The sequence below is a fragment of the Spermophilus citellus genome (assembly GCF_964194105.1).
Source record: "Spermophilus citellus genome assembly, chromosome: 1".
Lineage (NCBI taxonomy): Eukaryota > Metazoa > Chordata > Mammalia > Rodentia > Sciuridae > Spermophilus > Spermophilus citellus.
Genome location: NC_138182.1, coordinates 251,675,403 through 251,689,623, shown reverse-complemented (window position 1 = coordinate 251,689,623; position 14,221 = coordinate 251,675,403). Strand labels below are relative to the sequence as shown.

General features: G+C 36.5%; 1 protein-coding gene across 6 annotated transcripts in view; it reads left to right on the top strand.

Annotated features, from left to right (window-relative positions):
- The window catches only part of ZNF131 (zinc finger protein 131), a 29,039-nt gene extending 16,641 nt beyond the window's left edge, over positions 1 to 12,398 (top strand). For 4 of the 6 annotated variants that reach the window (XM_081291763.1, XM_081291764.1, XM_081291762.1 and 1 more), the window contains 3 exons: positions 3,105 to 3,790; positions 9,859 to 9,989; positions 11,131 to 12,398. In XM_081291763.1, the coding sequence (XP_081147889.1) occupies positions 3,105 to 3,790; positions 9,859 to 9,989; positions 11,131 to 11,817 (1,504 nt within the window). In that variant the 3' untranslated portion in view covers positions 11,818 to 12,398. Of the gene's footprint in view, positions 1 to 3,104; positions 3,791 to 9,858; positions 9,990 to 11,130 lie in introns of those variants that run through there. The other 2 variants (XM_081291765.1, XM_081291767.1) reach the window with 2 other exon arrangements.
- Positions 12,399 to 14,221: the final 1,823 nt, after the last annotated feature.

Sequence of the window (14,221 nt, the reverse complement as noted above, 5' to 3'; positions counted from 1 at the left end):
GACTGACATTGCCTCCAGTGTGGTCTCCCCCCATTCTCACTTCAGTTAGAATGATTTGAGTCTTGCAGTTTTTGGAGAAATTAGGAGCAGTCAGTTCAGTCTTTCCTACTTTTCATAAGCACTTGAACACCAGTTGAGTGGCAGTTGTCTACCTTATGGTTTCGTGTCGGCTATGAGAAAGATAGTGAGGCAAAACCTCACTAGAAGGTGCAGAAACGTGGCTATCCGTAGGTGGTTTTAAAGGACTTCTAGGTAAAGTTAAGAAAGTTGATGATCAGATCATAATCAGAGCCTTCTGATGAGGGGCCGCAGACTCAGCATCAGTTTAAAGATGCTTGTAATAGTTGGGGAGAGCTGCATCAGAGCATTTTCTTTCATTGGTAGGGCTCTAGGAATGGTTCTGATAGATAATTAATGTTCCTTCCTCCTCCATACCTCTTGGGATCTAAGGTGTTCTCTCCCCAGGTGCCAAGGTAATTGCTCTCCCTCCACAAATTCATTGTGTTTCATTCTGGTAGCTATAACTTCACCTGTTTTCTAGAAGTCCTCTCCTCTTACCCAAGCTTTTCATCTGGAGTGCCATTTTTATAAAAAGAGACCTATTTTGTTTCTTTGGCTTATGTGGGCCATTGTAAGTGTATTTGGCTAGCATTGTATTCAACCAAGTAGTCAATATTCTCATGAAAAAAGATGATGTCAGTTCAGTAAGAGAATCCAGATGGTTGAACTAGAATTAAGTTTGGATCTTTTAAGCCTATTTTGACCAGGGTATCACCTGAAACAAGTACCAACCAGATTGTCATAGGGTTGCTCTTGGGAGAAAAGAAAAGGATCATGTCCAAGAATGTAAAGGGCAGAATCCTAAATTTTCCAGTTAGGATTATATAACCTTCCTACCCCTTTTTGTCTTCATCATTACCCAGGAAGCAGCTGAGAAGAGATGATTCCTTTCTGTGGACAACTGAATTTGATTACCAAACTGCCTTACCCAGATTTTTTGGTCAAGGAGGAGGTGAGGGAAATAGTCAGAAATCTTTTTGAATCAATGTTTTGAGAAGGCCATTTTAAATGCTCCATAATATTAATATCTGTTGATGGTAGAGAGTATGAGAAGTCCATTAATACCTTTAATGTTAGCCAGTTATTAGCCAATTACTGAGTAGCATTTGTGATTAAAAACTGCAGTACTCTCGGACTGATGGTGATCCAAAAAGTTGAACAGAAGACATAGATTAATTTCAGAGGCTACAATGTGTGGCCTGAACTAGCTGATCAGACTGCAGTAGCAACAGTGTAAACTGAAAAAGTGTTAACAGTGGTAAAGCACAACTGACAGCCTAGAGATGGAGCCAAAAGTCTAGTATAGTCAGCCTTCAAGTACCAGAGACAAAACCATGTGATATGGCTTTTTCACTCTGAGACAGACAGGGCAACTCTTTGTAGGTGTCACAAGTCTGGCACACAGTCTACATCAGAAACAGGGTCTTTTACTTGTGCTCAATCCATGATGGTGAATGTGTTGGCACATCCAGAATAAGTTGGATCTAGGCATTAATGGTGACAGTCTGGGTGCAGGTGTGATTAGCAGTTTGATTCCAGTTGATTTCATTAGAGAACCATCCTTTATATGGGCATCAAAATAAGTGACCCAGATTAAGAATAGGGAATGTTGACCAGAGTTATGAGGACAGTCTCAGTTTCTACCCATTGGGCAAAGCCATTGTGTCTACTTTTAGTTTTCATGGTTTTGAGGTTGAACACCTTCAGCAGCCCAGTGAACACCATCAGGTTTCAACCTAACAAAACCATTAGTGAGTCAAGGATCCCATTAACCTGTTGGCTTTACTTTGGTCAACAGAGAGTGGGAGCTACCACTTTTTCATATAAAGCCAAAGTATAAACTGACTGCTTTCTTAAATATACCCTTTACATTTGACAGATGACACTTGTTGGGCACTTCTAACCTTACTACTGTCTTTCTAAATCTTGTAAATGTACTTATTGTTAGATGCTGAAGCACTGAAACAGCAGTTTATAGAATCAACCCCACCCCCCAAGGTCGAGAGAACTTCCCTATCCTGCTCTGAATCATGCCCGTACCCCATCAGTTAAATGTAAAGTGCCTTTTCTCCCTCAGGGAACTAGGTAGGATAGTAAGTTAGGCACTTGAAAGTTTGAGTTCTTCACATTCCTGAGTTTCTCCCATCATACTTGGTGAGTACATATTGACTGTAGCTCCACTTGAGAATAGGGAGACTTTGGCTCTCCCCTTAATTTTCTTTCTCCTTAAAAGCACTTGAAAGTAGAGGGGAAGGGAAAGATAGAAGAGAAGTTATGGAGGAAGAAAGTGATTCTGGTTTCAAACAACACACAGACTGCATGGGGTTCAGACAAACAAACCTCCAGTGTTTTCAGCCCCTTCAGAGACCTCAAGGTTATTCTTCTGGTTATTCTTCTGACAGTCTGTTTCAGCTGTGAAAACTCGTGATTTCAGCTGCCCCCTCTCATGTTGCTTTCCAGTTGGAACTTCTAGGTCATGCCTTTGGCTTGAAAGAATACTTCTTAATCCTGGACGTTTACTGCCCCATTATCATATCATTTCCATTTTTGCCTAGTTTTGACATAAAAGTTTAAGGGTTTTCACTTGGTCTGTAACTATGATTTTCTCCTGTCCACCCTCCAATATTTTATATTTTCAGTGGTTTTTTTAAAAGCCAGCTTCATTTTGAGTTAATTTTTTAATGTATGATGTGAAGTAAAGGTTGTAGTTTGTATTTTCCATGTCGATATCAGATGTTCTAGCACCACCATTAAAATATTATCTTTCCTTTATTAAAATACTTTGGAACCTCTTTTTCAAAAGTTTATTCTGTAAGTGGGGCTCTGTTTTGGACTTTATTCTGTTCCATTAATCTTCATAGTTGTGCTTTCACCAGTGTCATTATCTTCATTGCTGTAGCTTTGTAGGAAGTCTTGAAATCGGTATGTACCTTCCAATTTTGTTTTCTGCCTTTCTATATAAATTTTATTATCAGTTTCTTCAAAAAAGCCTGCTGAGATTTTGATCTTGTATATTTTTTTAATTCATATGTTATATATTTCAGAAACAAAGAAAATTCAGCTCCATTAGAGGAAAATACCACAGGAAAAAATGAGGCAAAAAAAAGAAAGATTGCAGAAACTTCAAATGTTATCACTGAGTCATTGCCATCTGCAGAATCAGAGCCTGTTGAAATTGAGGTGGAGATTGCTGAAGGCACAATTGAAGTGGAAGATGAAAGCATGGAAACATTAGAGGAAGTGGCTTCTGCCAAGCAGTCCATAAAGTACATACAGAGCACAGGTTCCTCTGATGATTCTGCTTTAGCATTGTTGGCAGATATTACCAGCAAGTACCGACAAGGTGATAGAAAAGGACAGATTAAAGAAGAAGATGGCTGTGCATCTGACCCCATAAGCAAACAGGTAGAAGGTATTGAAATTGTGGAACTTCAGCTGTCACATGTGAAGGACTTGTTCCATTGTGAGAAATGTAACCGTTCATTTAAATTGTTTTACCATTTTAAGGAACACATGAAATCACACTCCACTGAGAGTTTCAAGTGTGAAATATGCAATAAAAGGTACCTTCGGGAGAGCGCATGGAAACAGCACCTAAATTGTTACCACCTTGAAGAAGGTGGAGTGAGTAAGAAGCAAAGAACTGGGAAAAAAATTCATATATGTCAGTACTGTGAGAAACAGTTTGACCACTTTGGACATTTTAAAGAGCATCTTCGAAAACATACAGGTAATTAGAAAATACTTTGTTAAAAGTGTATTTATTCCACATTTATATGAAGTCTAAATTGTTTTTTTAAATAGTGCCATATAAACTAATAACTTCTGTCTTTTCTAAGACAAAACACACATTGCATTTATAGTATTGTTGAAATATTGATACTTTAAATGCAAATCATTATCAGCTTTGAAAGTGATTGTCCCTTTTATGCCTTACCAGTTTCTATATTTTTCAAAGAAATACATAAAATATTCTGATTTACCTACTAAGGATTATAAATTATTCAGTCCTAATAGTGGGACTTTACTGTTCCTGTTATTACATTTTTCCTATTAATACGTTACATAGATAAGTACATTTATAAGATGTCTCTGACATGTTTATACTTTTTTGCATACATTTAGTTATGTTTTGGCCTAGTTGATAGGCAATATACCATCTTCACATCTCTCACCAGCAAATGTGTCAGGACTGGTGGATAGCCAGGGAGCTAAGAAGGATCATGTCTTCATACTATTCCTACTCCTGGGAGCCATCCTAGACCTAAAGCACAGGTTCCAGAAAGGTCTGTCTAAGGCCCTATGGTTCTCATAAGTCTGTATTTGCTTGTTTCCCTGTCTGATTCACTGTCCTTGTTCCCACTCCCCAATCATTTCCTTGTGAGGTCTCGTGAACCATGCATAGGACCTGCTACCAATAGCTTGAAACTCAGAGAGTCCTTAAGTCCACTATAACAAGTAAGTGCTGAGTATCAGGCTTCTGAACACTTGTTCCCAAGTCCTCATTGCAGGTAGTGGTTAAGGCTGTTTTTTAGATGGTTGATATGGTGACTACAACATAGATACACTATACTATTCGGGATCTTTCTCTTTGATGCTAGAGTTTGGAGAAAGCTTTTGGTGAAATATTTTTATAGACCCCTCACTATCTAGAATCACTTGCTAATATTAGTTGAAAATGAGAAACTAGGTAGAAACAGATAATATGGTATCCTTTGCCATTTGAATTCTTGCTGTCAATATTTGGAAACTAAATACAGGAGTAGAGAGTAGTCAGAGAATGTACTATCCTTAAGGCTCAGTATGAATTTAAAAGGTTTTAAGGGACTAGTTTGGGTAATTAATACACAGTAAATTTTTATGTAAATTAAATTCTGATTTCAGATTTGTACACTTTAGAAACTGATAAAGATTTTTTGGTCCTTAAAAAAACAAATATTCAGGGTTGGGGTTGTAGCTCAGTGGTTAAACGCTTGCCTTGCATGCAGGAGGCACTGGGTTCGATCCTCAGCACCACATAAAAATAAATAAATAAATGAAACAAAGCTGGGCGGCTCAATTGATATTTAAAATACATACATATGTGTGTGTGTGTATATATATATATATATATGTATGTATGTATATGTATATATTCAGCTAGGCGCAGTGGTGCACGCCTATAATCCCAGTGGATTGAGAGGCTGAGATAGGATGATTGCAAATTCAAGGCCAGCCTCAGCAACATTGAGGTGCTAAGCAACTCAGTGAGACCCTGTCTCTAAATAAAATACAAAATAGAGCTGGGAATGTGGCTCAGTGCTTGAGTGCCCCTGAGTTCCAAAAGGGTACCAAAAAAACAAAAACAAAACAAATATTCATCTATTCTTTGGGTCTCTTGTTGAATGTTTATGTGATAACTGTGGGTTAATTTTGCAAAAGGATTAAATACCACCAGAACAGTAAACAATCATTAGAATGTAACCAGTGAACTTTGATAGGAACTTCCAGCACACCAGCAGAGGACCAGTTGCTTTTTTATATTACTTTTTAGGACTATGATATTTGATAATAGGGCAACATGAACTGTTTTAGAAATTTTAAAATGTACTCTTTATTTTGGATTACACAGAATGTAGGTTGTATTTCTTTGATTTCAAAATGATGTGAGATAAAGTAACTTAATCTAAAGTAACTAAGTTATTAGAAAATATAGGACCACATGTCCACTGGACGATCACTTTAGCACATAAACAGTTTTGACATTTAACTTCAATTACTTTGCTAGTAATCAGTGACAAGATTGTTGTAGGTAAGTGATAGATGGTTTAGTGAATTTGAGAAGAGCATAAGTAAGCATTTTTAAATTGTGTTTGTTAATAAAGGATGATCACTTTTCCCTTTCAACAAATTTTTTCTTGTAACCAACTAAGTACAAAAATTGGAGACAATCCTGTCCCCAGCCACAAAACATAATACACCCCAACTCATTTTCATATTTTGAATATTTTTATTGGTTTAATGTTTTTGTTGTATATTCTTAAAGCATGTACCATAATCTGAGGCTTGATTTGCAAAGTTTTAGCTATTGACATACTCTGAATTTATTTATTATAGTAATGATCCCATTCTGCTAAATCATGGACTTAGAATCCAAGGAGCTCAGTTATATTGGGGAAAATATTCAGACAGAGTTTGATAAGCTAAATGCTGGGTTGCTTGGGATGGAAGAGACAAAGATGGCTTTCTGGGGGTTACCCTATGGTGACTCAAGAGAAGAAGCCTGGAAACAGGCATTCCAGACAAAGGAAATGAAACATTCAGACATAAAAACAAGTGGAAGCAAGTCATTAGGAGTGCAGGTAGTGCATATGCTGAAGGATTGGATTTTATCTTGGAAGATTCTGGGTCATTTTAAAGGAGTTTTAAGTCAGAAAGCAATCTGATCAAATTTGGTTTAGATGATTGGCAAGATAGATTGGAGCAGCGTGAAACCTACTGACTCTAATAAGGAATCTGTTCAAGTAAACCAGAATGGGGAGTTGGTAAAGGTAGCTACAATGGAAAAGGGTTGGACATTTTAGTAATACATAGGTAAAATCCATAGGATTTGGTGACCAGTGAGGTGGTGGGGAGGCAGAGGGGGGTGGTATTAGAGAGGGAGCTTCCTAGCTTTCTCATTTAGGTGACCAAATGATTGGGGGTTATTAAATTACAGAAAAAACAGGTAAGCAGTTTAGGTGTTAAAGAAGAACCAGAGCAACTGACAGCCATGCCTGAGGGATAACCAGTGTGAAAGACAACCTAGAGCTGGCCTTTAGCCATGTTTTTAAATAGTGGACTCCTAGTTTCCAAGAGAGAAGAGTGTAGAATCAGAATGTGGATCCAGAAATCAAGTCAGTTCCAACTCTAGTTCTGATATTTGCAAGCATGAACTTGACTGGTTCACTTTACTTTGAGATTTCTCAAAGTGTAAATAAGGATAACAATACCTTCCCACAGTTTTCCATTACTGTGACAAAATATATACCTGAGATAAATCAACTTGAAGGAGGAATCATTTATTTTGGCCCACAATTTCAGGGGTTTTAGTCCATGGTCATGTGACTTTTTTGTTTCTGGGGCTGTGATGAAGCATGGTGGAGCAAAACTGCTCACCTCATGGCAGCCTGGAAGAAGAGAGAATAGGAGGGAAGAAGAAAAGGAGACTGGAGGACAAAATATATACTTCAAAAGCACACCTTCAGTGACCCACTTTGTTCAGCTAGGCCCTATGTCCTAAAGGTTCCACAACCTCCCAGTAGCACCACTAGTTAGGGACCAGGCCTTCAAAACATGAGCCTTTGGGGAACATAAGCAGATTCAAACTGTAACGCCTACTTTCCAGGGTTGTGACAAATATGAAAATGGTGAAAGCACTTTGAAAACTGCAGCTACCCACACATCTAAAATAGAAATAATCTATTGCTATTTCTATATTTTACTGGGCTTATTAAAGTAAATTTTAAAATAGAAACAGTTCAAGTGGCATACAATGAAAAGTCTCTTTTTTACTTAAGTAGATCTCTTCAGAAGTAAACTACTGGCTGGTGGTATAGTTTGGTTGTGGAGAGTGTTCTTAGGCATGTGCCAGGCTTTGGGTTCAATCCCTAGCACTACAAAGAAAGAAAGAAACAACTGTTATCATTTCTTTATTTATCCTTCCAGGTGTATTCCTTGGATTTTCAAATAACCATACACATACATGCTTGCTTTTGGGGAAACAAATAGCATGCCGTGATAACAGTGACATTTATCTTGGTTTTTTTTTGGGGGGGGGACGTTGTATCTATGAATACTTAATTTTTTTAAATTGTGGATGCACAATACTTTAGTGTATAGTTATACCATAATTAACTACTCCTATTAATAAACACTTAGGTTTTTGCTAGGTCTTTGCTATTATAAACTATGCTGCAATAAGCATTCTTGTACATTTATCTTTATGTGTGTGTTCAAGTAACTTAATTTTTAAGAGGAGAACTGCCAGGAGTATGAGTATGTGCATTTAAAATCTTGGCAAATATTATCAAATTGCCCCTAAAAGAGGTTCTACAAGTTTATACTTGTAAGTTTTATTGATAATGAAAAATTATAATAAAACCACAAAATTTAATATTTCTTTTAGCAGTATCTCCCAACATTTTTGGAATTAAAGGGTTTCTGTATCAACAGTAATTCCGGGTAAATAGGTAATCTTTCTTATATTACTTTTTTATCATGGAAATCGTACAAAAGCTGTATGTTTTTTAGGAAATAATGTTACTTGACTGCATGAATCCTTCTATTTAAGTATGAAGGTCTCATCTGGGACCTCATTTCTGGAGCTCCACCTCCAAAATTTTAGTCTTTTTCTCTCTAACCACATTTTCTTGCTTAGAAGAACTCACTTCCTCTTAAAATGATTCCAAGACATAAGATTTTTTTTAGGTATTTGCTCCTGCTCCCTGGTTGCTGAGTACTGATAGAGATAATTCATGTCTGAGATCTTCAGTTAGACAGTTTGGTGTTTGTTTCCTCTTTCAGTGATTATTCCAGATCATCACTGTAGTACTCCTTCTCTCACAGCAAATAACAGTGGTTTCTCCTGGCTTGAAGAACCCTCATAGTAATCTGTTCTCCCAGCCACCTTTCCTCTTTACTTCTAGGCTTTCTTGAGAGAGTCTTTATACTGATTGTTTTCACAAACATGCCTCTAACTCTCCTCATCCCAGACAAATCTGGCTTCTGATCCCAGTTTACCACTGACTTCTATAGTTTCCCTTAGTTTTCATTCCTTCTGCTTCTTGGCAGTTATATTTCTGTTTTCTTTGCTAGCTCATCTATCTGCCTTTTTAACTTGGTGTTTCACTAAGTCCTTTCCTTGATTTTGTTATCATACAACATACTCTGAGAAAATTTATCCATACTGGAAGTATTTATTACCACTGAAAATAACCACTAGTCTACATATCAGTCCACCCTCTTATTTGGCTCCAGAATTATTTATACAACTATCTACTGGCTGCCATCCCTCAGCTCTGAGTAACTTGAACTGAACAGACTCAAAACTGAATTCATAATCTTTCCTACCACAGCTACTCCAATCCTACTTGGATTCCTGAGTCCTGGGTTCTTTTCTGATTGGCATTCCACCCATTGTGAGAAACAGTTTCTCCCTTCTTAATCCTCATCCACTGTGCTGTTTTATACTTCTGGCCTCTCCCTAGAGCAGATTTTCCTGATTCCTTCTTTCATTCCGTTCCAGGTAGAATTACCCTCCTCTTTTGTGCTGCTGCAATTCATTTCCTGTGGCTCTGTTTTCTGTAAGGAGTTTCCGGTGCAGTGTATTTATTTATTATCACATATTTCACTTACCCTGGCCTTTGACAGGAATTTTTTTTTAAAGGACATTGTATTTATCTTTCTATCTTCATTATCTAGCACATGATCTGTTACATGGTAAGTGTATAAAAATGCTTATGGAAAGAATAGTGATGCATTTCCCTAAAATAACAGATTGGTCATGATTTTTATCTAAGGAAAATAATGCAAGAAATGAAAAACATGGTACAAAACTTTAATCCAAATTTGATTTCTTCATCAGAGCTCAGATTAAATTAATCATCATTAAGTCATATTTTCTCTGAGAAATCTTGGATGTGGTAAAATATCTGAATTATAAATTGTGAATTTCCCCTTTTAAGAATGTACTATTAAAAGTAACCAAAAAGCAAAAAACAGACTCTTAAAATTTGCTGTTTTTCTTATTGTCAGTATATTTTTTTTCTCTTATAATAGGTGAAAAACCTTTTGAGTGTCCAAATTGTCATGAACGATTTGCTAGAAATAGTACTCTCAAATGTCATCTCACTGCATGCCAAACTGGAGTGGGGGCAAAAAAGGGAAGGAAGAAGCTGTATGAATGCCAGGTATGTGTGGGTGTATTCTGTCCTTAACAAATGAATTTGTATTTGCATTCTTCAATAGTGAAAGGTGGTAGTAGTCCCTGACTTACCACAGTTCAATTTGGGATTTTTTAATTTTATAATAGTGTGAAGGTCAGTGGAAGTCATACTTTGAATTTTGATCTTTTCCTGAGCTAGTAATAGGTAATAGGATGCTCTCTCATGGTGCTAGACAGAAACAGAGAACCATAGGTCCCAGTCAGTCAGTGATCAAGAATGAAACAGCTGATGTTCTACAGTGTACTTTGTTGCTTAGCTGTGATAGTCAGTAGGTTTAAGTATATTGAAAGCATTTTTAACTTAAAGCACTTCCAACTTAGAATATTTACAGTAGATCTATCAGGACATAACTCGTAAGTTTAGGAGCATCTGAGAATCTCAAGCAAAGGTACAGAGTTGACAGTTTGGAAAGGAATGAGAGTAAAGAACATCACTGTGTTGATTTTATAAGGAGAAATAGTTTTAGTACTCAATCCTAGATGACACTGATACCAATTAAAAAAAAATACCTACTAAACAATAGGTAGTGTGAAACTAAAGTTCTTCTTAGCCATGGAGCAGTCCGTCTGAATTTGGGAGAGACTGGGGAGGCAGAATAGCTATACCTGCTGCATCATCTTCCATGATAAAATAGTGGTTTGGTTTTTTTTTAAAGTAAGATTATGTCTCTTAAGTGTTGAAATTATGCTACAAATTATAATATGGCTACTTATATTCTAAGAATTTATGTGGGACTTAAACAATGAGGGCCATATGAAATATGTCTCAGAATATTTAAAGTTATTAGCAGCTAAAAGACCCAAGTCAACCAAGTAATTATGAAATAGCTTGGACAAGATTTTATTTTAGATACCATATTCATAATATTTCAACTTACTTGGGCTGGGGTTGTGGCTCAGCGGTAGAGCGCTCGCCTACCACGTGTGAGGCCCTGGGTTCGATCCTCAGTACCACATAAAAATAAATAAACAAAAATAAAGGTATTGTGTACAACTAAAAAATAAATATTTAAAAAATATATTTCAACTTACTATCAATATATGTTAAAATTACAGAGAATAATCCATACTTCTTTCAGTTAACATCTATCTTTTGGTTATTTCAGGTGTGTAACAGTGTGTTTAACAGCTGGGACCAGTTCAAAGATCACTTGGTAATACACACTGGAGATAAACCCAACCATTGTACTTTATGTGACTTGTGGTTTATGCAAGGAAATGAATTAAGGAGGCACCTCAGTGATACTCATAATATTTCAGAGCGTCTAGTAACTGAAGAAGTCCTTTCAGTAGAAACACGTGTGCAAACTGAACCAGTGACATCAATGACTATTATAGAACAAGTTGGGAAGGTGCATGTGTTACCATTACTTCAGGTCCAGGTGGATTCAGCACAAGTGACTGTGGAACAAGTCCATCCAGATCTGCTTCAGGACGGCCAAGTGCATGATTCACACATGAGTGAGCTTCCAGAGCAGGTCCAAGTCAGTTATCTAGAAGTGGGTCGAATTCAGACTGAAGAAGGTACTGAAGTACACGTAGAGGAGCTGCATGTTGAACGGGTAAATCAGATGCCAGTGGAAGTACAAACTGAGCTTCTAGAAGCAGACTTGGATCACGTGACCCCTGAAATCATGAGCCAAGAGGAGAGAGAGCCTAACCAAGCAGATGCTGCTGAGGCTGCCAGGGAAGATCACAGAGGTGCTGAGGGTTTAAAGACCAAACCAGCAGTGGATTCCCAAGTTGAAAAGGCAGAGAATGATGACAGAACAGCTATGCCGGTTTTAGATTGAAATAACGAATATATTTTTTAATTTACACGTTGGGTTTTTGAACTGGTTATGGGCAGTGTGACTGTCCTTAAACTGATAGACAAGTGGACCAAAGTTAAAAACTATTTCCTGTTCTGAACTGTTTCTATCGAAACAAACTGATGCCCCTCACCCCAGTTAATGCCACAGAGGAGGATCTTTCTCATAAATGAAGGGGAGCTTTGAGAAGTATATTTCTGAAAACTTAAATGGATTATATTCTTATTATATAGTTGGGTACGAAAGTATCTATTTTCATTGTAGTAAGGGTTCTTTATCACCATTTTCTCTTCCCCAGGTCATGTCCTTCCTCAAATTTTTTCCATATTGTAAAATCAAATGTAAAATCATTAGAATACAAGTTTATGTATTCTAATGCATGTTAGAAAATTGAATATGTAGGAAACAAGGCTGCATGAAGAAAGTGCGTTGTTACTGTGCAGTTAAAATTTTGGCTGGCTTTCTTTAGTTTGAACAATATTCTTGTCTACCCCAATAGTCACAGGTGCCATCTCTGCAACAGAAAGAGTGGTGGTGGCAAAATTTCCAGAATGTTAAACAAACAAACAAACAAAAAAACACCCATGTGCCTTTTTAAAACCAACTAGACTTTTCTATAAAACATCTCTGGTTCTTTCAAAGTTTGTGTTATAAGGAGCAATGTAGACAGTGCTATAGTACTTCATATTTTTGCTTATGATGACAACTACCAATTCTTTTTCATTTAAGTTAGATTGAGAAATTTCATTTAATGGCAGCTAAAGGGCCATTTTCAATTGGGAGAGTTCATTTACATCTGTGGTAAACTTTATTTTGATGAAAAGTTGCACTAGTATTTTACCACAGATGAAAAAAAAAAAAAAGATGAGCATCATTTAAAAATTAATGTATTTAAAATAAAGTACAGAGAAAAACATGTATATAATATATCAGGCTTTGTTTTGAATGGAATCTTTTCCCCCAATCCTTAATGTAAAGATCTTGTGCTATAACTTTTAAAGCCATACAAATAAGAGTGCTAAACTGTGGACTTAAAAGTAGGTGTGTAAATATTTTTAATCAGTATTACTTAGAAAATAAAATATAACAACTACATAAAATAAACCAATATGCTATTTTCTTTACCTGTTAAATATTGGGAGATATTTACATTTTTAAAGTAAACTTTAAAATTATGTGTTCATGACTCTTTCTTATTTTTTTTAATTACCAGTGTGGAAGTTGGTATGTGGTCAGAGATACCATCTCATCTTTCTGCATCTGTATTAACATGATTTTTTCATGAACAGAGAGATAAAATTCTCAACACATACCTCCAACTTCAAAAGTCGGCTCAAGAAAAAGAAGGCAGAAGTTGGTATTGTTTGTAGTTCTTACATAGTGAGCATAACAGCAAGTGGAATTTTTTGAGTAGAGCCTTATTAAGTTTTAAAGATCAATTCAAATAACTTTTTGGTAATCCTGATGTTAAATAGTAACACGTTTATGAAATATGTGGAAGAGAATGGCTTTATACAGTTGGAGAAGTCACAGATTTAGATGTATCAGGAATAAAAAGGTTGTGTTTTTTAAGATCTAAAGTAGTCGCACAGTAGCACACCTATAATCCCAGCAACTTGGGAGGCTAAGGCAGGAGGATTGCAAGTTCAAAGCCAGACTTGGCAACTTAGCGAGGCCACAAGCAACTAAGTGAGACCTTGTCTCTAAAACAAATACAGGGATGGGGCTGGGACTCGGTGGTAGAGCTCTTTCCTTGCAAGTATGAGGCACTGGGTTCCATCCTCAGTAACAAATAAAAATAAAGATATTTAAAAAGGAGTATTTTTACAAAATTACAAAAGGCCAGGGATGTGGCTTACTGGTTAAGGGCCTCTGGGTTCAAACCCTGGTACCAAAAAAAAATTTAAAGTATATGAACAATTTTCAAGTGAGTATTTGGCAGTTAAGTACCAACTGCAACACTTACCTAAGCTTTTTTGAAGTTAGAAAATACAATAATAGTTTTTTCACATTGAATATTTTAGGCTTGTGTTTGTCCATGTTCCTGAATTGTTTTTTTTTTTTTTTAAGCCTTAGGAGATAGTCTGAAACTACTAGTCTACCAGCTAGTATCTAGTGAATTTTGAAGGCTAAAAATAACTCGTTGTGCCCTTGAGCCATGGTATAAAACAGATTTATTTTAAATATAATCCTCTTTCTGACTGTAAGGCAGAGATCAGGGGCAAAAGCACATCAAAGTGTTAAAATTATCATTTGAGTTTTCATAGTTGGCAAAGCTTTCAAGACAGATTTGAGGGGCAAATATAACTGTTCCTTTTCCCAAAAGGTATAATAAGGCTATTAGTATGCTCAGAATGCCAGTGGATTTCATGGGAAATTAAGATGA